At 37.3% G+C, this 24,992-nt stretch overlaps 1 protein-coding gene across 7 annotated transcripts in view; it reads left to right on the top strand.

Annotated features, from left to right (window-relative positions):
- The first annotated feature begins 8,044 nt into the window (after positions 1-8,044).
- Cdc27 (cell division cycle 27) overlaps positions 8,045-24,992 on the top strand; it is a 61,762-nt gene continuing 44,814 nt past the window's right edge. For all 7 annotated transcript variants that reach the window (XM_071603253.1, XM_071603252.1, XM_071603250.1 and 4 more), the window contains exons 1-2: positions 8,045-8,167; positions 18,111-18,186. In XM_071603253.1, coding sequence (XP_071459354.1) covers positions 8,141-8,167; positions 18,111-18,186 — 103 coding nt within the window. In that variant the 5' untranslated portion in view covers positions 8,045-8,140. The remainder of the gene's footprint in view (positions 8,168-18,110; positions 18,187-24,992) is intronic.

Raw genomic sequence — 24,992 nt, 5'->3', positions numbered from 1 at the left:
AGGTTGTTGTTACACCTCAAACTGCAAGTTACAGCTACAATGGAGAATAAGTGCTCAGGTAAAAAGGAAGAGGCATTGAATTAGTATGTGCATATACAAGGAAAAAATGTATTATAGGTTTGGTACTATAACCTATCTGTAATGGGGACATAAGGACCCTGTTGTGTAAAGAAATACAATTCAAATTACCATACATACTATGAAAGAAAGAAAGAAAGATGCTGGGAGACATAATAATAGGGTAAAATTAAAAATCTAGATTAGTTAGGGAATATTCTGAGGACATGATATTGAGGCTGAGCTTGAAGGATGAATAGAATTTATCTGGTAAAAAATATGGGGAGAGGCTGGAATGGTGGCTCAGCAGTAGAGCACTCGCCTAGCACATGCGGGGCCCTGGGTTTGATCCTCAGCACCAAATTTTAAAAAATAAATAAAGATATTGTGTCCGACTACAACTAAAAAATAAATATTTAAAAAAATATGGGGAAAGTATTTCAGGAAGAAAACTAATTTATTAAGGTTTCCACTTTTTTTTTAAGTTGTCAGGGTACCTTTATTTTATTTATATATGATGCTGAGAATCGAACCCAGTGCCCCACACATGCTAGGCAAGCACTCTACCACTGAGCTACAACCCCAGCCCAAGGTTTCCACTTTAATTCCACTTAGTTGATATTTTTAAATCATCTTCTATATATTTGATACTTTTTAAAGAACAATAAAGGAAATATGTGATTTGGTGCTTCCCATGTGGGATAAGACATAAATAGAATAATCAAAGTATTAATGTGGTCAAGTTGTTATAATGAAATACCATAGATGAGATGGCTTGAACAAGAGAAACTTATTTTCTCACAGTATCCATGATCAAGGTGCCAGTAAATTAGTTTCTGGTGAGAGCTTTCTTCTTGCTTTGTAGATGGTGGCCTCCTTGCCATATCCTCATGTGACCTTTCCTTGATGCACATGCACAGAGAGAGATTAAGCTGCCTGGTGCCTCTTTTCATAAGAACACTAATCCTATGAGATCAGAGCCTCACCTTTATAACCTCATTTAACATTAATTATTTCCACAAGATCCCATGTGTAAATATACTCACACTAGGGGTAGGGCTTCAACGTAACAACGCAGGGGACCACAAACATCCAGTCCATCTGAGTGTGGTGATGCACACCTATAATCCCAGCAATTCAGGAAGCTGAGGCAGGAAGATAGAAAGTCAGAGGCCTGCCTTGGCAACTTAGACCTTCTCTTAAAGTAAAACAATAAAATAAAAAGGATTGGGGATGTAGCTCAGTGGTAGAGCACTCATGGGGTCCATCCTTAGTACCATACATACACACTAAAAAATCTAGTCCCCAACACCCATCAATAAATAATAATAATAATAATAATAATAATATAAACAAAATTAGTTTGCAACAGTCCTCTGTATCTGCTGCTTTGCTTTCCAAGGTTTCAGTTACCCACAATCAACTGTGGTCTGAAAATATCAAATAGAAATTCCAAGAATAAATAATTCATAAGTTTTAAATTACATGATCTTCTGAGAAGCATGATGAAATCTGATACATCCTGATCAGGACATGAATCATCCTTTTGTCCAGTGTATACATACTATATATGCTACCTACCCAGAAGACACTTAGTGGCCAACTTGGCTGCAGTACCATAGTTCCTGTGTTCAAGAGGACCTTATTTTACTTAACGGTGGCCCCAAAACTCAAGAGGAGTGATACTGGCAATTCTGATATACCAAAGAGAAGCCACAAAGTCCTTCCTATAACTGAAAAAGTTAAATTTCTTAATGTTCTAAGGAAAGAAATAAATTGTACACTGAGGTTGCTAAGATCTACATCAATAATAAGTATTCTGTCTGTGAAGTTGTGGAGAAGGAAAAAGAAATCCATACTAGCTTTCTTATACCTCAAACTGCAAGTTGCAACCACAATGGATAATAAGTGCTTAGATAAAAAGAAATAAGCATTAAATTAATATGTGTAGGTGGAGGAAAAAAGTGTTTTATAGGTTTGATACTATACACAGTTTTAAGCATCCACTGGGGTTTTTGGAGGCTATTCCCCATGAATAAGGGGGAATTACTATATTCTATTAATTCAAAGAAAGAATAATGAGTAATAAGTACCATGTGTGTATCAGGTGTGGCTTACAAAGCAGATAGGGCCTCTGCCCTGTGGAGCTTATAGGCAAATGAGAAGTGAACACAGTAAAGAGTGATGAGAGGGGGCTGGGGATGTGGCTCAAGCGGTAGTGCGCTCGACTGGCATGCGCGAGGCGCTGGGTTTGATCCTCAGCACCACATACAAAGATGTTGTGTCAGCCGAGAACTAAAAAAAATAAATAAATATTAAAATTCTCTCTCTCTCTTTAAAAAAAAAAAAAAAGAGTGATGAGAGTCAAATGGCATGTCTGTAGCACTGGGCAATTGCAGGGACAGTCAACTTTCCAGTGGGTCAGGAAAGGCTTAGAAGAAGTATATTTGGGACAGATGCAGAGACAGCTAGATGAAAAGTAGAATTAAGAGTGTCTTGGGCTGAGACATAAAGAAAGATGAAATTATGGTATTTGCCTATAAATAGATAGAACTGGAGAACATTGTTTTAAGTGAAATAAGCCAGATTCAGAAAATCAAGTTCTAATATTTCCTTTCATATGTGGAATCTAGAGCAAAAAGATGGGGGAAAAAGATGGAAGGGGGTGGGCTGGGGCTGGACTGGGGGTCAGTGGTAGAGCGCTCACCTTGCATGCGTGAGGCTCTGGGTTCGATCCTCAGCACCATATAAAAATAATAAAATAAAGATATAGTGCCAACCTATAACTAAAAAATAAATATTAAAAAAATATGGAAGGGGGTATCAAATATCATAAAGATACAGGGAAGATCAATGAAATAGAAGGAAGAGGGAGGGAGGAGGGACGGAAAAGAGGAGAAAATGTGGAATAAATTTGACAAAATTATACTACATACATGTGTAAATAAACCACAGTGAATTCCACTATAAATAAATATATAAAACAAAAATATTCAAATAGATGAGTGACAGGAATATCAGTAGAGTAGATAAAGGGTAATAGGGAGAGGGAGCAGGACAGAGAAAGGCATGGCACCAAGGACTGAAATGGAAGAAATTAAATTCCATGCATGTATTCTTAATAAGAAGTATTCTGGAAGAGAGAACAGTATGTGCAAAGCCTCTGAGGCAAGAGTGGGTCAAGAAGTCCCACGCAGCACCAGGCAGGGTGGCACATGCTAGTAATACCAATGACTCAGGAGGCTGAGGCAAGAGGATCACAAGTTCTAGGCCAGCCTTAGCAACTAAGCCATGCCCTAAGCAATTTAGTGAGACTCTGTCTCAAAAAAATAAAAATAAAAAAGGTTGGTGGGGCGGGATTGGGGTTGTGGCTCAGTGGTAGTGTGCTCACCTAGCATGCAGGAGGCACTGAGTTTGATCCTCAGCAACACATAAAAATAAAGTCAATAAAGTCCATCAACAACTAAAAAAAAATAATAAAAAAAAAAAGGCTGGGGATGTAGCTCAGTGGTAAAACCCCTGGGTTTAATCACCAGTACACACACACACACACACACACACACACACAAAGAAGTTTGGGGGAGGGGAGGTAAAGAAAGAAACATATACGTATATATTGGTAGATCTTTGTGACTAGATATTGAGGTTATAGAGAATCAATATGCCACCCAAAGATACGCTACTTTGGTGCATTAATTATTCAGAGTTAAACACACTTGAAAAAGAGCAGATGTAAGAAGGACACTCTGACCTTCTTTTTTATTGTCCTTGTTCCCCCCACCCCCAGGGGTGGGGAGAACATATGTGACACTGGGGAACAACTCAGGGCCTCTCACATGCTAGGTAAGGGATCTACCACTGAGCTACACATCCAGGGCCTGACCTTCCTTTTTATTCTTGAAAGTAGGAGGTAAAATTCCCACATGAAAGGCGCTCTCCCTATAGGAGAAAGATATACACCAGAGGCAGATTGGAGGCTGAGAGAAGTCTGTACAAGCCTTGTTAATATTTATTTTCCAAACATTCTTCCACAATTAACTGACCTAGCACATCCATTTTTGTCTTGCCACATTTTCACAATTTACTCTTCTTTGTCCAACCTAGTATGTAAGTGATGGACTCTGTTTCCTTGGGTCATCATTTTTCTTGTGACACGTCCCCTGTCCGTGTAAAAATTACTAAATAAAATTTGTATGCTTTTCTCCTGGTAACCTGCCTATGTCAGCTTAAGCTCAACCTGAAACCCTAAGCAGGTAGAGGAGAAACTCTACCTCCTCTCCAGGGTTAAAGAAAATGACTGGTTTCTGGCTTGGGCAATGGAAAAGTTAATGATGTCTCAAACTGGAATAGGAATTTCAAGCCTGGAGAATGAAGGGTCAATTGTGAACAAGCCCTGTGAGGCATCCGGATACAGATGTCCAGTCAGCAGTTAAGCATCTGGGTCTGGAGCTCTAAGAAGTGGTCCACCTAGAGAAAGGACTTTTTTGGGATGATTTGTAAATAGGAAACAGAGGCCACAAAACTTGCCTAGGAAGAATGTGTAGGGTGAGAAGACAGTCTAGAACAGTCCCTTGAAGCACTCTAATGTAGGGGAACTGGCAGAGGGGCTGCAAAGGAGATACTAAGGTACGGGGCAGAGGAGCAAAAACCAGAATACTGTGTCATCAAATCCAAAAAAAGAGGATGAAGTGACCCAGAGGAAGGGTAGAGGAAGCCTCAATGTCAGGTAAGGAGGACATCAGGCCACATACACTAAAGACAAAATGAGGGGTGCAAAGAGGACTAAAGGAATTCAGAAAATGAGTATACTTACTTTAAACAATGTTTCAATGAGGCCTGTATCTTGCCAATAATACCAATTCTAGCTTTTTGAATAGCTTCCCAAATGCCTCCAAATCTGATTGAACATGAAATAGATCAAGAAGCAGGCCAAGGAAAAGAAATATTTGCCATTTGAGGGATAATGCTTATTGTAATTCATCTCTACTCACCAGCTTAACATAGTGGATAACGGATGACAGCAGGATGCCCAAGTGGTTACTAGATGCCATAGTTAAGTATGTCAAACAGGAACAGGCAGGAAATAAAAATGCCCTAAAAGACTAAAAGATCTCGGGGCTGGTAGATCTCAGTGGTAGAGCACTCACCGAGCATGTATGCGGCCCTGGGTTTGGTCCTCAGCACCACATAAAAATAAATAAGCAAAATAAAGGTTTTTGTCCATATACAACTAAAAAAATAAAATAAAATAAAAAGACTAAAATATCTCAACAGTCAGAAAAAAAAACATTCTTTTTTTTTTTTTGAGGAGAGAACAGGTGGAAAGCTTTAGGCAAATTCTAAGCTTGTAAGTCAGAGCACCAACCATCACAGAGTTTTAAAATGCTGACTCTAAATACATACACACGTTCACATTAAGTATCATTTTAATGTATTCTCTTGATAAAGCTCTACATTTGAGTTTACAAAAAAATACAGCACAAAAACTGAGTCGGCAGCATGTTATATGAAAAAAAGAGCTCAGGTTGTAAAATAAACTAATTTGGCATGAGTAATATTGTGTTGCTGCTAGAGAACGTAAACACAACTTTAGTTTACTTTAATAGAGATATCTAGATTACAAAATTTTGTTCTACTGCATTCTAAATTATCAGGATAAATCTGGAATATTGTGTTCAGTTAAAAGGGTCAAATTTTAAGAGTAATGTCTATTACCCATACCTTTTCTTTTCATTTCCACTAACAGATTCTCTCATCTCATATCTGGCATGATAGATCATTTCCAAAGATGTCCAACTATCTCTTCCATTGCATATGCCTCTTGTAGCGTTGCTTTACAACTCTTTCCATTAAGAGGTGGAGTCTGTTTTTTCCTCCTGGTGAATGCAGGATGACCCTGTGTCTCAATTTGACCAACAAGAAGTGATGGGTTTGACTTACAGAGGTAGAGCTTCAGGGGCCCCACAGATTCCATTTTCACCCATTTGGTTGCCAGCTACCAAGTCAAGAGGCTGTGGCTAGACTATGAATAATAAGAGGTCAATGTGAGGACAGAGGTTATTGGAGAATTGAGGGGCACACCCAACAGCTACCAACAGCTTGCATCAAGGCCCTAGCTAGACACATGAGTGAAGCTATCTTCTAGACCTAAGTCAAGCCAATAACAGTAATGTTCTGTATCTTTGTTCAATATGGTAGTCACTAGCCCTAAAGGTTATTGAGTCTTTGGAATGTGACTAGGGCATCTGAAGAACATTTTTAATTTCATTTGATTTTAACTAACTGAACTCTAAATAGCTAATTAACTATTTAACCTAACTTATTAGCTATTTAACCTAACTTACTCAGAATAATCCTGCTAAAAGAAGAGGGCACAGGGCAGTCAAAAATCACCTTAGCACTTGCCCCGTGTGGGACGACAAATACATAAATCAGTATTTTGAGACAGGTAGTGGAGAAGGATATAGATCTGTCAGTTGGTGTTTAAAAAAAAAAAAAAACTTCACTCCAACATCACCCAAAGTAAAAAACAGCTCTAACTTAATTTCACATGTCCAGACAACAGAATGTAGTCCCAGGTCTAGCCTAGAGAAGTCCTGGACAGATTTTTTTTTTCCGCCTGATACCAGGGATTGAACCCAGGGGTATTTAACCACTGAGCCATATTCCCAGCCCTTTTTTATTTATTTATTTATTTACAGGCAAGTATCTAAGTTGTTTAGGGTTGCTAATTGCTGAGGGTGACTTTAAACTTGAGATCCTCTTGCCTCAGTCTCCCAAGCAGCTGGCAATACAAGCATAAGCCACCACTCCCAGCTCTGACAGAAAATTAACCTTCAAAAACTGTCTTGTCTGCTGAAAGTCACAATTTTAATAGTTTCTAGTTCTTGTTTTTGAGGTGGGGGGAGTAAGGAAGCAGAAAGGAAATTTGAAAGTGTCTACAGTGGTACTAGACGCTGCCACATCTACTAATGGACTTAATTTCCTTGATCATTTTTTCAGATTATGCAAATAGAAGCTCAGAGAGGTGCCCAAGAATCTGTTAAGTAGTTGGCGCAAGAGACAAAATTCAATACCAGGCCACTGGACTTCTAATACTACACTCTGTAGTACACCAAATGGCATCTTCTATCAAGAATAAAAATTTCAAACTGCCTTTTGAGATTTTTCCGTCATCTCGTCACCTCAGTAACTATTTTCAGCAAGTGCCTTAACTGTTTACCTGGTGACCTCATCTCTCCTGCTTTCATTTACAATATCTTGTTTTTTCTTCTAATTATACCTATCCTTCAAACTCTAGTTTAAATCTTTTTCTTTTCTTTTTGTTAATCCCAATTAATTTATCCCTCCTCTGAATTCTTACACCGTTTATAATGGGCACCACATAATGTAGCACTCTTTGCGTTACCCTTAGATAGGCCTTGAGGACCCGCCATCCTATATGTTTGGAGAGAGTCAAACCTCTAAAATTTACCCCGGAGCTGTAAATAGGTATTTCTGGAATGGATAATGATCTAAACTCAAAAGACAAATACTTTTTGGTTAATTCAAGTCGGGCCCAAATTCTGGTGTTTTACCCTTTGCTCTATCTACTCTGCACCAATTAATCCAGAAGGGGGGAGTGTAGCGAATCCAGACTCCAACTCTGCCACGTAAGGATCCCCGCCCCATCCGTCAGGCCACTCCCAGCCTGCAGGTTGCCGATTGGGCAGGGAAGCGTATAGCGTGGACGATTGGGCGTGGCGTGCGTGGGTGAAGGCGTGGCTGAGAACAGGAAACTACGCGTTGGGTCAAACTCGGTAGTTTCCGGTGATCTTCGACAATTTCCGGCAACGGTCGCCTTCTCGGCCGACTCACTTCGGGCATTTCCGGCCCATTTCGGGCATTTCCGTCTTACTTTCGCCTGCATCTCTATTACTTCGGATATTTTCGTATTCCGCTCGGAGATACTCGGCAATCGCTCGGCCTCCCCCATCCCCCGGTAACGGTCGCTGGTGAGTTTAAATGAGCCGGGGCTGGCCGGGCCGGAGCCGCTACGGGGGGCGGCCTGAGGCACTGCAGAAAGTGGGCCTGAGCCTCAAGGATGACGGTCCTGCAGGAACCCGTCCAGGTAATGATAACCCTCTTCTCTGAGACTTGGCTCGCAGCCTCAGTCAGGAAACCGCGTATGGCCACTTCGCGGCCTGGTGCGGCCTAGGCCAGGCTGCTTCTCCCGCCTCTCCTCCTGCGGGTCGTGCCGTTCTTCCATCGTTTCGAGGCCTTGTTCGCGGCCTAAGCCGTGTTACCTCTAGCCCTACCTTACTTCTACCCCTAGTGTGAGCGGCGTTTGGCGGTAATGCCTGTTTTTCTGTCGGAGTCCGCGTCCACCAACCTCTCCTGCGAGTCCAGGGGCCTGGCCTGGCGCGGGGTGGGGGGGGGTGATATGAGGGGGCCGAAAACGCGCCCCAGGTGCTCTCTTGTCTAAAGGATGATTGAGAATCACATTTGAACGGCGCTGGTACGATCTTCGAAAAGGTGGGGCAAGTTTGCGGGGTTTTTCTTGTTTTTGTTTTTGTTATGTGTGAGAGGATAGGATCGGCATTTTTAATAGTAATTTCTATTTTGATGCCAGACATTGTAACCTATGTTGTCTTTCTCGCTCAGTGGATTCCCCACTGGACAGTGTTGATCTGAGAAGAGAACTCAAAGGCCCGGGCGCGCCCGGTGCAAGCACCTATAGAAGGGAAGGGAGTAGAAAGGACGAATCTGGGTTTTTCCATTACCTGTGATGAGGATCAAAAATATTTCATTGTACATGTTTAAAAGACATTCAGGAAATGAAAGATAAATAATGTTTTTTCCGTCCATTTCACTATCCTTACCACATCAAGGTATGCTTTGACGCACAGTTGCTGTTACCAGGGAGGAAACCCTATTGGATTTTAAGTGTGTGATGGAGTGCCAAGTCGTTTTCCCCCCTGCCATCTGGAGAAATTGAATCTTTTGTCCCTTGGTGATGGACCAGGTCTGGAAGACCTTCATCCCACCATGTGATCTTTGACTTGGCCAGAGGAGTTGACCTCTTATCAGCTGCTGTCATTGAGTCCTGGACTTTACTTTGAAGCTATAAAGCAAACCAGTTTTAGAAATTTCTTCATATTGCCCTTAAGAGACCTGTGGTATCAAATAACAAATACTTTAATATATCACTACTTCTGTATTTCCTTAATTTTTCTTCACAACATGAAATGCTCATTTTTCCTACTTTGGCTTCATCTCCAGCTCTTTATGTATAACAACCATTAGTATTTTAATTAACATAATGCATGATTTTATCTTAAGAAATTTACCTGTTCCTAAGTTGTATCAGTTTTTCCAAAGCTGTTTCTTTCAATCCAAATTTCTCTTGTGGTGTAGAGTTCCTTTTACGGTTTTTTTGAGACCCAACATGAAATTAAATGGATTAGTAGATTGCTTAAATTAATTTCTGTTTCATATTTTTGTAATTTTGTATTTCTGGCCCTAAAAGACTTCTGAAGTGATAAAGCAGTTGCATTTATAGCCTATAATGACAACTTAATAATAATTTCAACCTGTATAAAAGCATGGAGTGGAATAGAAATATGTATCCTATTCTAGATAGTACCCATCAGGTTTTCTATTTTTTTCTTAAAGTACTCTCAGGATTAATACACTTAGATATTTTTAAGGCTTAAAAGTCAAATTCATCTTTTTCTACCCTCCCTGATTCTAGCTTGTCCATTAGATTTTGGGATGGTAAGTTTAGGATATAACTAGGTGAATTCAGTGAGGTGTGCAAGCCTGTAATCCCAGTAGCTCGGGAGGCTGAGGCAGGAGAATTACAAGTTAAAGGCTAGCATCAGCAACTTTGCAAGACCCTGTCTCGAATTTTTAAATGATAAATACCAGGGACTTAGCTCAGTAGTAAAGCAACCCTAGATTCAATCCCAGTACCACCACCACCCCCCAAAAAAAGTGGGAGGATATGACTAGGTTAGAATTTTGGTTGTAATTTATGGTATAAGAAGCAGCTAATTAAGAAGGGATCTTTAACAGTGGGAGGAGCAAGCAACTTTGACCACAGTTATGAAGATCAACTGATGAGGCATAGTATTGAAAGTGGGAATGAATTAGTAAGGAAAAGAGTAAGAGAGTCTTAAAAAAATGATGACTGATTCCATATATTTGAAAAGGAATGAGAATAAATTTGGAAAATAGTTTTCTTTCTTGGAATGCCTAAGGCTTACGGTATTACTAGGCATAGGAAAAAGTTGACAGATAAAATGAGCAGCCATTTTATTTATCACTTTTAATTTATCAATTATTCCCAGGAGTAAGATTCACAATTAGAAGTGTTAGATAAAGTTGTAAACCAAGCCTTTTGAAAATCACTTTAATAAGCAATATAGTAATTGGGTACCATATACACAGTATTGTTTTAGAGTTCTTAGACAGTAAAAAAGTACTTTATGGCTCAAGAAATAATGAGAGGTAGAACCATTGAGACATGGAAATTGATTTGATGTGAAGGTGGGGTAGATATCAAGAATGACTATGTGTGGTGGTGCACACCTGTAATCCCAGTGACCCAGAAGGCTGAGGCAGTAGGATTGCAAGTTTGAGACCAGCCTTAGCAATTCAGCAAGACCCCACTTCAAAATAAAAAGAACTGTAATATAGTTGACAGATAAAGTGACCCTAGGTTCAATCCTCAGTACCCAAGAAAAGAAAAAGAAAAAAGAATGACTGTCTGGATTTCATTTTGTTGGTGCTATTTAAGAAATGGAGAATCCTTTGGGGATGGGGGTAGATGTGAGGGAGGGCAATTAAACATTCTTTTTTAAACAAATTAAATTGCAGGTATTTGTGAGACTATCAAGTATTGAGGTATAACTCCTAATTTTAAGAGGAAGATAAGAATGCTTAACAGGAAAAATTGAGTAATGTTACAAGTCAGTATGTATTTGATAGCACAAATAATAATAAAGGAATTTGGGGGGCTGGGATTTGTAGCTCAGTGGTGGAGCGCTCGCCTAACATGCATGAGGCACTGGATTTGATCCTCAGCACCACATAAATGTAAAATAAAGATATTGTGTCCACCTAAAACTAAAAAATAAATATTTAAAAAAAAAAAGGAATTTGGGAAAAAGATATCTTTTCAGGCCAGAATAATGGGAAAGGCTTCTTAAAGGAGCAAAACTTAAAGCCTAAAATTTTTGAAGAGTTTGGAATTGATAGAGAAGAAAAAGAATATTTGTGGCATGGAATGGCATGAGCAAAAGCCCAAAGATTATAATATTGTTTAGGGAGAACAGCAAAGTATTGTAACCCTTGGCTTGAGTAGGAATTGAGAACAGGAAGAAGAAGGTTTTAGTAGCTGGGTAGAAGCAAGTTATAAACCTCCAGGCTGAGAGGTTTAGATTTGATGTGATAGTGAATAACCATTGTATGAGCAAAAGAGTTTTTGAGTAGAAGAATTACATAATGAAAACACTGCTTTGGGAATATTAATCTGCTGCTATTGGCAAGAAAGAAAGAGGTAAGAATTTAGATATACAAGTTACTTAATTTTGGTACAAAATTTTGAACCAGCTAATATTTGTTGGTGGGGAGGAGGGTATAAGAGGGAGTACATCGTAGAGCATTTGGCAATATTCCTGGCCTTTACCTACCAGATTTTTCTTTATTTCCCCCACCACTGACATTGCTAAATGGGGAGGAAGGATTTGCCCAATGATATAATCCAAAAATAAATTAGAGTTCTTTTTTTTTTAATAGACCTTTATTTTATTTATTTGTATGCACTGCTGAGAATTGAACCCAGGGCCTCATACATGCCAGGCAAGTGCGCTACCACTGAGCCACACCCCAGCCCCACTAAATTAGAGTTCTATACATTAAATTAAAATATATAATGTAAAAGTCCACAATGATGTTTTGGATTTTTTTGTTTGTTTTCCTTATCACTTCTTTTATCAGCTGAAGTTTTTATTATTCATTGCTGTTATGGTTATTTGAAAAGCAGCTGTTTTCTTTTTTTACAAAAACAAGAACAAAACAATTTATAGTAGTCACATTTAAGTCTGAGTACGTACAGATATTTGTTTACATTTAAAATAGTATTTCAGGTTTAAGAATAACAAGTAAGGAATTTTGCAACTTTATGCTGTTTGTTTACTTTTAAATTAATGGAACCAAGGACCAAGCCATTAATTTAATCAGTGACATTTCTCTTAAACATTTTGTGGGGATGTGGGGAGGGAAGGAATGTTGCTCTGTTTGGCTTCATAACTGTTTTTAGCAGCATTAACTACATCTGGCATTAATTTTTAGAACTCTAGAGGTTGATGTACTAAGTGCTTTTCTTTTGGTGGAAGCCTACACCATCAGTTGGATAAAGGTAGATGAATAACCAGGAGCTTATTTTAGCTCTGCTCATCATCAGCTACTAATTTGTAGTGCCTCAGAGTAATCTGCTCCCCCCACCACCAACCCCAGAGAGACACCATCACTTAGGAATTTAGAGGTGATTTCTCAGAGTATGGATGGAAGCTATAGGTGGGTTTCTGTAAGTGGCGAGATTAACTTCTGGATTTATAAAAGTTTGTGTTGGCTGGCATTATTATCTTTCTGATGCTAAAAGTGGTAATAAAGGACTGGGTATAGTGCAGGCTTTTAATCACAGCAGCTTGGGAGACTTAAGAAGGAGGATCACAAGTTTGAGGCCAGCCTCAACAATTTAATGAGACCCTACCTCAAATAAAAAGGGCTGAAGATGTGGCTCTGTGGTAGACTGCCCCTGAGTTCAGTCCACACTAGCATACCCTACCACTCCCACCAAAATTGGTATTAAAGGAATGAATATGATACTTTATTCTCTTTCATTTCTTTAACTTTGAAAAGTCAAAAAAAAAAAAAAAAGTGGCACATACCTATAATCCTGGTGGCTGAGAAGGCTGAGGCAGGAGGATCTCAAGTTCAAAGCCAGCTTCAGCAACTTAATGAGACCTTCTCTAAAGGGTTGTTTTGTTTTGTTTTCCTTTTGGTGGTACATGAGGATTGAACCCAAAGCCTTGCACATCATAGGTAAATACTCTATCACTAAGCTATATACCCAGCCCAAGAACCTGTCTCAAAATAAAAAATAAAAAAGGGCTGAGAATGTGACTCAGTGGTTAAGTGCCCCTGGGTTCAATTCCCAGTGCAAAAAAAATTAGAGTTCTAGAACTTTATAGCTTTATTATATATGTGCCCATAATATGTATCATCCCATATACCACACAACAGCTCCTAGAAATAGAGCCCCATTTTTCAGATGAGGAAACTAAGGCTGAGAAGAGTTTAATATTTCCCTCAAAATCATACTAAAAGTGGTGGCACACAAATTTGAGCATAGATCTCCAACATTTAATCCTCTACTCATCATTTTCTTTAACATAGAACAAAATTAAACAAGTAGGTTCTTGAAAAATCTTCAGATGTCATAAATGAGTAATTAGGTGGTTAATTATTTGCATTACAAAATAATTCTGTTTATCACTGAGTTTCAATACAGACTCCCAGAGATCCTTAATTATTGGATATCAAGAAATACAGAGAAAATTAAAACTAAGACTAAAATACAAGAATGCTAATAATGGGAAGACTGCCAAAAGTTCAGAATCATTTGTTTGTTCATTCAACATGTGTCTACTTAGCACCTGCTTTAAAACACATAATAGATCTTGAAGAATAATAACAAAGATGTGTATGTAGTCCCTGCCTTCCTGGAATTTATAATAGCAAGGAAGACACTAAAATTTCTTCCAAAATCAACGTAAAACTACGACAAGAAGTATTACAAAAGAAAGATTCTTGGTGCTATTAAGTGTTTAATAAGGATACCAAATTTCATCTTGGGGTTTCAAAGAAACCCTCTCTCAGAGAAAAATCTGAAGGATAACTGGAATCTGCTTAGTTTGGAGGAAAGGAGGCATGTGCTAGGTGAAACTGCATGTAATAGAAGGTCTGTAAGATGGGAGTAATATGGTAAATTTGAAGAGCTGAAAAAACACTATTGTGCTAAGCACAGAGCACAAGAAAATATAAGCACAGTAGCACACACCTATAATGCCAGCTGAGGCAGGAAGGCCATAAGTTTAAGGTCAGTCTGGGCAATTTAGCAAGACCATGTTTGAAAAATAAAATAAAAAGGACTAGGGCTATAGGAAGAAAGGAACATTCGCCTAGGAGTAAGCAAGGAGGCCCTGGGTTCCAGCTCTGCGAAAAAAAGAAAGAAAAGAAAAGAGAAGTAAGCACAAACTCTACTATGTTGCCAAGTTTGGTGATTACAATTTTTACAGTAAGAACAATGAGAAGCTACTGAAGGATTTTGAGTGAATACGTTACATGATCAGATCTGATTTGTGAAAAAGTCACGGGGGGAGAATTCAGAGAGGCCAATTAAGATACTACTAAAGAAATCCAGGCAAAATATGGTCTGCCTTATAGATGCAAATGTTTTTTTGTGTGTGTCTTTCATTATTACTGCAGTTGCTTTAAGTTAGTGTAATTTTGAAAGGTACTTATATGTGTGTGTGGTTCCAGAACCCTAGGCCACACCAGTACTAGAAGACCAGATATGTTTTGGGGGGCAGAATTATAATTATCAATTACTTAGCTAGACTTTCATGTATATGCCTGTCTTTGAAGTGTTTTAGTCTTTATTTTGTAGGTGGTTAAAGCTCATAAACAACTTGATCAATGTGATTAACAAGAATCAGGAATCCTCTTCATTAAATTAAAAAAAAAAAGAAAAGAGATAATTGCTGAGTCAAATTAGATTGAAAACCCTTTAGCCTAGTATTTTCTGAGTGATATTTTTTGAAGTTGTTATGCAATCCAAATGTTGAAATTCTCTTAGAACACTTTTAGTTTATCTCAGTACTTTTTTTTTTTTAAACCATTGAGCTACATCCCCAGCCTTTTTACAAATTTTATTTTGAAACCGGGTCTTTCTACCTTGGTGAGACTGACTTCAAACTTGTGATCTTGTGTCCTCCGAATTGGCCTCTCCTAGTCTTGGCAGCAGTAGTGCTTCTTCAGACACTAACTCTGTAGTAGTTGCTAAAATACAAAAGAGTAAGGACCTTTTTAAAAGTAGTAACTTGTCCATTTCTCCTTTTTTTTTTTTTTTCCTTTCTTTCTCTTTTGGTATTGGAGATTAAAACCTTATAGCACTTTACCACTGAGCCAACATCCTCAGTCCTTATTATTTTTTATTTTTGAGACAGGGTCTTGCGAAGTTGCTGAAGCCAGCCCAGAACTTATGATTCTCTTGCCTCAGCTTCCTGTATCACCAGGATTACAGATGTGCACCACCACACCTGGCTCCTTTCTTTTAAATATTTAAATTTAATTCCACAAATACTTATCAAGTACCTATTATTTCTGGTAGGTGACATATTCAGCTCCTATCACATGGACTAGATTTTCAGCTTTATAGTATACTTCCAAATTTATACTATACTTCCAAGATAATGTGGATTTTCAATATATGCAGACTTCCGGAGTATATGCTTTTATCTGGGGAGGAGGTTAATAGCTTTCATAAATTTTCACAAGTTTTTACTATAAAAAGGGAGATTGCTTATCTGGACACGTGGAATGATTCTGAACCCTGAATGTTCATTTATCACCTGTAGAAAACTTTAAAAGTAATGATAATCTAAGCACAATCCCAGGTGTAGAAATTGTGATTCAGTGAATTTGAGATAGAACATCATCTAAGTGGGGTTGAAAGGCTTTGGTCTAGATAAGAGTAACATTTGAATGAGACTTAATGAGAGCAGAAGTTATTTGCTCATAGCTAAATATCTAGAGTCCAGAAAGTGGTCACATGGTAGACGCTCAGAATATATTTATTGAATAAGTACTAAAGCCCTCCAGTTTAAAAAGTTAAGACAGTACAAACAAGAGGTTTTTAATCTTGAATAGTTTAAACCTTTATTTTTTTTTTTAATTATTATCACTGTTTGTGTGTGTGTGTGTGTGTGTTGCTGGAGATTGAACCCTGAACCTCATACATGCAAGCACTCTACCACTGAGCTCCAGCCTGATAATCTATTTTTTTGTAATTGATTGGAGGCTTTTAAAGTTTGACAATCGTAGTGTATACAAGGCTATGGAGTAAATAGAAACTCTTTTTTTTTTTTTTTTTAAGAGAGAGAGAGAGAGAATTTTTTAATATTTATTTTTTAGTTTTCGGTGGACACAACATCTCTGTTTGTATGTGGTGCTGAGGATCGAACCCGGGCCGCACGCATGCCAGGCGAGAGCGCTACCGATTGAGCCACATCCCCAGCCCCAAGAAACTCATATTATTGTTTGGTTTATAAATTAACGATTTTTAAAAATGATTTGACATTATCTAGTAAAGATGGACATATTCAATAACTCAGTAATTTTATTCCTAAGTATCCTAATTTAGAGAACTTCTTAAACATGTACTCCAAGAAGTGAGTACAATAATGTTTGTTAGCCAGGCATGGAAGCACAGACCTGTTAAGACCCTGTCTCTAAAGAAAATACAAAATAGGGCTGGGGATGTGGCTCAGTGGTCTGATGCCCCCAGGTTCAATCCTTGGTAACCAAAAAAATAGTGTTTGTTGTAGCATTATTAAAACAAACAAACAGAAACTCTAGAAATAACCCAAATGCCCATATAAAACGTATTTTGATATCTTTAAACAGTGGAAATATTATTTGTTCAATGAAAGTGAACAAACTCCAGCCTCAGATATCATCAAGCATGAATTTAAAGTTGGAAAACTAAATATGCTGCTGCTTAGGGATGATAGGCACAAATGTATCAAATTATAAAGAAAGCCAGAAGAAAGGTCAGCAGAATTTAGGGTGGTAGTTTCCTATTTAAGGCTAGAAGAAGTTATATTATTGACATGCTGGAGGAGACTATAGAACTTCAGGGCTGGGGATGTGGCTCAAGGGCTGGGGATGTGCCTCAAGCGGTAGTGCGCTCGCCTGGCACGCGTGCAGCCCGGGTTCGACCCTCAGCACCACATACAAACAAAGATGTTGTGTCTGCCGAGAACTAAAAAATAAATATTTAAAAAAAAAAAAAAAAGAACTTCAAAGATAGTTGCTAATATTTTATTTCTGGACCTGAGTGGTTAGTGCATGGATGTAGATATTTTTTATTATTTTTAACTTAAAATGTCCTATCTTATATATACTTTATGATTCTTGACTCTAAAGAAAAAGCATGATTCAAGTGAATTAAAGATTAGTCCTATAATTTTACTCATTTGTATTCCAGTGTGCTTTCTTGAGTGGTTGAGAAATAGGTGGCATTTAAACTAATAGGTGAGGAAGTTTTTGTGGGAGGATGATAAACATTTGAACATTTCCTTCATGTGTATCATGAAAAATGGTTGAAAACCACTGCTGGTAAGAGCATGTAATTTTAGTAGGATAGGCAGACTTGTAAACAGATAACTGTAATATAATATGACTATTTTAATGAAGAAGTAAATGAAAAAAGTAATGGCTAGAGGTTAGCCAGGAAATAGAAATAGAAACTGATATTATTATTTGGTATATAAATTAATAATTTTTTAAAATGATTTGACATTATCTAGTAAAGATGAACATATTCAATAACTCAGTAATTTTATTTCTAAGTATATATCTTAATTTGGAGAACTTCTTAAACATGTACTTTAAGAAGTGAATACAATAGTGTTTGTTAGCCAGGCACGGTGGCGTTATTTAAGCTAGGACTTTAGAAAGAATTAGAAATTTATTAGGGAAGGTTGGTAAGGGAGCCAGCATTCCCTGATGAAGAAAAAGGATATACAAAGGCACAGAAGACTAAAAGTAATGTAGGTTGAGTGAGTAAATGCAGATATGTCAGGAGTCATATACACTGTGGAGTTTGCTCTATGGGCATTGAGGTTTTTTCACTTAAAGATATTTATATTCAAAGCTTTGTGCTAGGAGTAACTTTGAAACTCTGTGTATCTGTATTTATTTTCTTTTTCTTCCACTTGCAGGCTGCTATATGGCAAGCACTAAACCATTATGCTTACCGAGATGCAGTTTTCCTTGCAGAGCGACTGTATGCAGAAGGTTTGTAAATTTTCATTTATATAGAACTATAAATAAAATGCATGAAATTCCATCACTTTTATGACTAACAAGATTCTTAGTATCACCCTCTTGTATTTTCTTTATAATTAACCACTAGTTCATAAAAACTTTACCTTTTATCTATGTGGCTCCTTTTGTTTATTTTAATAACCATAGAGTTGATTCAGGTTTATAGACTCTGATGTATTTAATCATTTCCCATTCTTTAGGGTTTCTTTCCCTAGGTTGTTTTTTTGTTTTGTTTTGTTTTTTGTTTTTTTGGTACTGGGGATTGAACTCAGGGACACTCAACCACTGAGCCACATCCTTAGCCCTATTTGTAATGTATTTAGAGAGAGGGTCTCACTGAGTTGCTTAGTACCTCGCTGTTTTCTGAGGCTGGCTTTGAACTTGTGATCCTCCTGCCTCAGCCTCCCAGGCTGCTGGGATTACAAGAGTGTGCCACCGTGCCCGGCTCTAGGTTTGTTTTTTAATTAGAATAGAGTCTATGTTCTGTAGCTAACAACATGGATTTAGAATCCATAACTATGGCACAAATCCTAATCCTGTCACTCAAATATACATTTTTATGACCCCAGGCAAGTTATATAATGTCTGAGCTTTTCAGATTTTTCATTTATAAATATTAATAAGTATAGAATTGAATATATATGAATTTATTTATATGAATTTATTTTTCATTAATAAAATGGAATTATGGAATTGAAAAAGTAAGCAGGATAATATATTTAAAGCACTTGGCACAGACATTTAACATGGTAATAAATGCTTAATAAACATTTTGTAATGTGTTTTGTTTCTATCATTAAATTTTTATAATTATTTTGCTAAGATGCTGGTGTAGATAATTGTGACTTTTTAATTTTTTTAAATATATTTTTTTAAATTCTATATGGACAGGATGTTTTTATTTATTTTTATGTGATGCTGAGGATCAAACACAGTGCCTCACACGTGCTAACCAAGCGCTCAACCACTGAACTACAACTCTAGCCCTGATAATTATGACTTTTCAGTTCTGCTATTTAACATTTTCATTTATTTGAACTTAAATCAGCTTTGTCATTTTCTCATTGCTTTAGTAGCTGGAAAATTGTCATCTTAACAGCTATACTAAGTACATGGTTCTTGGTACATTAAATTTTTTTCAAAGAATTTATAGTAGTATATTGAGTAAGATAAGAGCCAAAAATTCTGTTATTTTACATTATTACTTAAAATAAGTCCCACATGGTATTTTACTTATTTGGGGGAGCGTTGTTTAGTTTGCGGAGGGTGGGGGATTGGGGGGTTACTGGATATTGAACCCAGGGGCACTTTATCACTGAGCTACATCCCCAGCCATTTTTATTTTTTATGTTGAGGTAGGGTTCCACTAAGTTACTTAGTTCCTTGCTAAGTTGCTGAAGCTGACCTCAAACTTTACATCCTCCTGCCATAGTCTCTCAAGTTGCTGGGATTACAGGCATGCATCACTGCACCTGGCTCTTACTTGGTTTTATATTAAATTTTTTAAAATATCTGGCTTTGCCACCAGAATCTCCTCTTTTCCACTAGTTAATTTTCTTTCTTTTTGTATTTTGGCAGGAGAGGGGTCAGTTACTGGGGATTGAATCCAGGAGCATTCTACCTCTAAGTTACATTTCTAATCCTTTTTATTTTATTTTGAGATAGGGTCTTGCTAAATTAAATTGCCCAGTCTGGCCTTGAACTTGTGATCCTCCTGTCTTGGCCTTTTGAGTAGTTGAGATTCAGATGTACTACTGTATCCATCTTAATTTTCTATTTTTAAGTCAATATCATATTATTTTATAATTAACACTTTATATTCTTTCCATATTTAATAAGGCATATCTCCCATTATTGCTTTTTTTCCTATCAAATTTATGCTTTACTGAGAAGTCTTTAACTTTTTGTAATTTTATTTTTCCAAGTGCATTTTCTTACTGCTTTGAAATTACACAAAGACTCCTAGGGATGTGGCTCAATGGAAGTGTGCTTTCCTAGCATGCACAAGGGCCTTTGAGATCAAATCTCATCACTGGGGGAAAAAAAGAAAAATAATGTATGGCTGAAATTACACAGAGATTTGATCAATGCTGACCCTGTACCATGTAGGTCTATAAATTAAGAGCAACTGACATCTCTACTATGAATACATATACATGTATGTGGCAAATTGGGTATATAAATGCTTTTATGTACATGTATAGACCAGAAACAGTAGTGTGTTCTTTTTATTAATTTGTTTGTTTTAGTTTTTTTTATTTTTTGTATTGTTTCCATTGGATTACTTGCCAAAAGTTTTCAATTGGTAATGTTTGCAGGTGAGCTTTATTTTTGTGTGTTTTGTGTATTCCCGAATGAATTGATAATCCAACCTTTCTGTATTAGGATTTTTCTCTAGTAGTAAGTGCTTAGTAACTTTACTGTAAGCATAAAGAAGGTGGATATCAGAGGTTTGCCAGGCATTTGTCACAAAAGGAGAAGAGATTAAGAATATTAAAAATATATAGCCGGGAGACTGGGGTTGTAGCTCAGTGGTAGAATGTTTGCCTAGCACTTGTGAGGCACTGGGTTCAATCCTCAGCACCACATAAAAATAAATAAAATAAAGGTATTTAAAAAAATATATACATATATATATATATATATATCCAGGCCAGTGGCACATGCCTATAATCCCAGTGATTTGGGAGGCTGAGACAGGAGGATTTCAAGTTCAAAGCCAGCTTCAGCAAAAGCGAGGCACTAAGCAACTTAGGTAAGACCCTGTCTCCAAATAAAATACAAAAAATAGGGCTGGGGATGTGGCCCAGTGGTTGAGGGCCCCTGAGTTCAATCCCTGATACCCCTTCCCTCACCAAAAAAAAAAGAATAAATACATATATATACACACACATACATACATACATATACACACACACACATACACACACACATATATAGACAAGATGTGGGTCAGGTAAAGTTAAGTCAGAGGTGGTTGATAATTAAGAAAGAACAGAGAGGTCAGGGCACCAAAGTTCATATGAGGTCTAATTGAGAGATGTATGAGAATAATGTTGGAGAGGAAGATCATAATCCACACCCAGAATTCTTTCATTAATGAAGCAAAGAGTCATGAGTTCAGTAGCTGAGACTTCTAAGAAGAAGATATGAACCTCAGGATCAGGGATTTCTCAAAAGGACAGGAGTAAAGCTTGGGAATAGTCTTGAGAAGGAAGGTGAAACCTCCTTATCTTACTCCGAGGTAACTGACATATGAGGAATTTAACTTTCCTTTGAAAGTTCAGTGAAGCTTCTGGGAGAGAACAGGAGCTAAGTGAGAAAAGTGGGGAAGATCCGTGCAGCAGGAGTTTGAGGTCCCAATGAAAAGATTGACAAGGGTAAGAAGGAAAGACTGGTTTAGAAAGAAGATAGAATAGATTACCCTCTTCTACTTCGTTATGCAAGAGCAAGGTTTATCAGAATCTGTTTTTATTTTCATCAATACCTAGGCAGCACCAGTTTTTCTGTGTTATATTTCTAATCTTTCTTTTTTCAATTTGTTGATCATAACAGAGCTGGAGGTGTAGTTCAGTGAAACACTACTGGCATAGAATGTGAAAGGCCCTGGGTTTGAACCCCATCACCACAAAAAGAAAACAAAACTATGCAGTTTATTTTTCATTGCAATTAGGCTCCTAAAGGTTGTACTCATTTAGAATTTAGATAATTGAGGGGCTGGGGTTGTGGTTCCCTGGTAGAGTGCTTGCCTAGCACATGCAAGGCACTGGGTTTGATCCTCAGCACCACATAAAAATAAATAAATAAATAAAATGAAGCTATTATATCCAACTACAACAAAAAATATAAATATTTAAAATTTTTTTAAAAATCAGATAATTGAATTTTCCCACTGAATTAGTAGTGGAATTCCCAGATTAGTCCACACAAAGCTGTAATCCACATGTTATGTGTGCATAATAAAATGCTTGACATTTGGGAAGTTGCTTGGTGTGCATGTGTTTGTGTGTGTGTGTGTGTGTGTGTATTTCTCAATATAGGACCTAACCGCTTCATTTAACTTATTAAATATTTTTTTAGTTGTAGATGAACACAATATCTTTATTTTTATGTGGTGCAGAGGATCGAACCCAGCGCTTCACACATGAGAGGCGGGCACTCTACCACTGAGCCACAACCCCAGCCCTTAACTTTATTTTTATGAGGGAAAATTTTAGAATTTTAGTGCATTGAGTGCAGATATCATCACTCAATTAAAAACAATAATTCTGTCGTTTATTGACTTCTTACTATATCTGGGTGACCTAAGTGGTTAATATTATTTTCTTATATAACCTTCAATAATCCTATATAGTGGATATTGCTATTGCCTTTTTGAGGTGAAGAAACTTGACCATTGTCCATAGGCAGTAACTGGTTTATTCTTTCTGATTCCACTTTATCAAGGGTAGCAAATCCTTGCCACTTCTCTGATTTGCAGTCATAGTAGACATCACTAGTTCATCACAGTACTCATTCCACTGAATCAACCTCAGAATTCTTTTTAGCACAGTGTTCTTGGTTGGCACGTAGCTGATAGACTACATGTAACCTCTTTGCTTAGTGACCTCCTATGCTTCTAATGTTTTGGAAAAACATGTATTTTCTAATGTTTTGGAAAAAACATTCCACAAGGCATGAGGCCAAAGAACTTGATGGGTTGAATCTTTTGTTAGTTAAATTTTTGAAATATTTTCTGAATTTCAGTAGTTCCTTGTTACCCATTTTTCTTTCTCCTAAGGAGTTTCATAGCCTGGTGTAGACTATAGTGTAAGAGAGGAAGAACAGCAGAATGGTGTAAGAATCTGAACTCATATTCATTAACCATTTGATCTTAGACAAGAAGAAGTTATTCTGAGTCTAATTTTCCACATCTTTAAGAAGGAAAAATATCTAGTGAACAAGTAATTTCGAAGACCCACATATATAAAGAATTTACTATAGTTCTGGTATATAGGAAGTCCTTTACAAGTTCCTTCTCTTTCCTAGCATATTCTAATACAGTGAGTTTCCAGATCTTTTTTCATCCCTATTATATATGATGCACATTGGCATCCCCCATTGGCTTATTTCTTTAGTCGTCAATGGACCTTTAGTTTATTTATTTATATGCGGTGCTGAGAATCGAACCAGTGTCTCCCACATGCTAGGCGAGAGCTCTGCCACTGAGGTGCAACCCCAGCCCCTGAGATCCACATACCCTCTCGCTCCCAACCTCCATACTGAGCTATATCCCCAGCCCTTTTTATTTTTACTTTGAGACAGGGTCTTGCTGAGTTGTCCAGGCTGGTCTATATATATATATATATTTGTTTATTTTTATTGGTGCTGAGGGTTGAACCCAGGGCCTCACATGTGCTAGGCAAGCACTCTGCCTCTGAGCCACATCCCCAGCCTTGGGCTGGTCTCGAATTTGCAATCCTTCTTCCTCAGTCTTCTGAATGACTGAGATTACAGGCATGCACCACTTCATTCTGCTACCCTGAAATTTTGAGCATTCATAGTAAAAAAGATTCAGATTTTGGAAAGTTTCAGATTTTCAGATTAGGGATGCTCACTCAGTGAAGTCTATGCAAATTCTTCAAAATCCAAGACTCAAATCTGAAATGCTTCTGATCCCAAGCATTTTAAACAAGATGTGTTCAACCTGTATACATAGAGCCTAGCAGTATTTATGGTTTCATGTAACCACAAAGGGTCTTGAAATGTATCCTCCTCAGGTCAGAGGAGGATACTACTGTAATTGATTTAAGAACTTAAAATAGATAATCAAGATAAAACATGTATAACAAATCATAGATAGCTCCATAATATTATGCCCTTAAATACATACAACATCCAAGTGTATAATAGAGCAGTCAGGAGAGTGCTCTAACCTTTAAGAAGTTTTCTATAATATTTTATTTTATTTTATCAAGGCTACGTAGAAGACACCTCAACTAATTTTAGGTCTTGACAGAATAGGTGCTTATTTTTATATATATATATATATATATATATAGTTATACATGGACACAATATCCTTGTTTTGTCTATTTATTTATTTTATGTGGTGCTGAGGATCGAACCCAGGGTCTCAGACATGCAAGGTGAGCGCTCTACCACTGAGCCACAACCCCTGCATTATTTATATTGTTAATCATCATGAAGCACTTATTTTTTTAGTTTGAAAGCACTGAAAAAGTAATTCTTCTTTCTATTTGATGGAAATGTATCTGAAGGATTTAAAATAATGTCCCTGTTAACTATTTTGGACTTCTGTTCAAAATACCTTTCCATTTTTGAAGCCTAACCTATTTGTAAGAAGGGGAGCTTCATTGGCAGGAGAGTGAAAAAGGAGAGATTAAATTTGATCAGTGCATCTGTATGAAAATATCACACTGAATCCCATTAATATGCAGTTAATACATATTAATAAAAAGAAGAGGAGCTTCAGTAGTGTTCTATAGCTTCAACCGTGCATTCTCAAAGTGTTTCTGTGTGACTGTTTTTTAGAGTAGACTATTTCATCATATGGATGTACTGTAGTTTAACAAGCACATGATTGACTTCTCAGTATTACTGTAGGAGTGACTACCCAGTCATTGCTCACTTTATTCATAATTATGAAATATATTATGGACATTATATTTCACAATCCCAGACCTTGTTTCCAGATCTTATTTTGGTGTCTGTACATTGACTGGCTTTACCATAATCAGCCTTAGAATTTTTCTGACCTTGGCATTATAGGAAGC

This window comes from Marmota flaviventris, chromosome 17 (assembly GCF_047511675.1).
Source record: "Marmota flaviventris isolate mMarFla1 chromosome 17, mMarFla1.hap1, whole genome shotgun sequence".
Classification (NCBI taxonomy): Eukaryota; Metazoa; Chordata; class Mammalia; order Rodentia; family Sciuridae; genus Marmota; species Marmota flaviventris.
The sequence above is the reverse complement of the archived record's forward strand: the minus strand, read 5'-3'. Positions and strand labels throughout refer to the sequence as shown.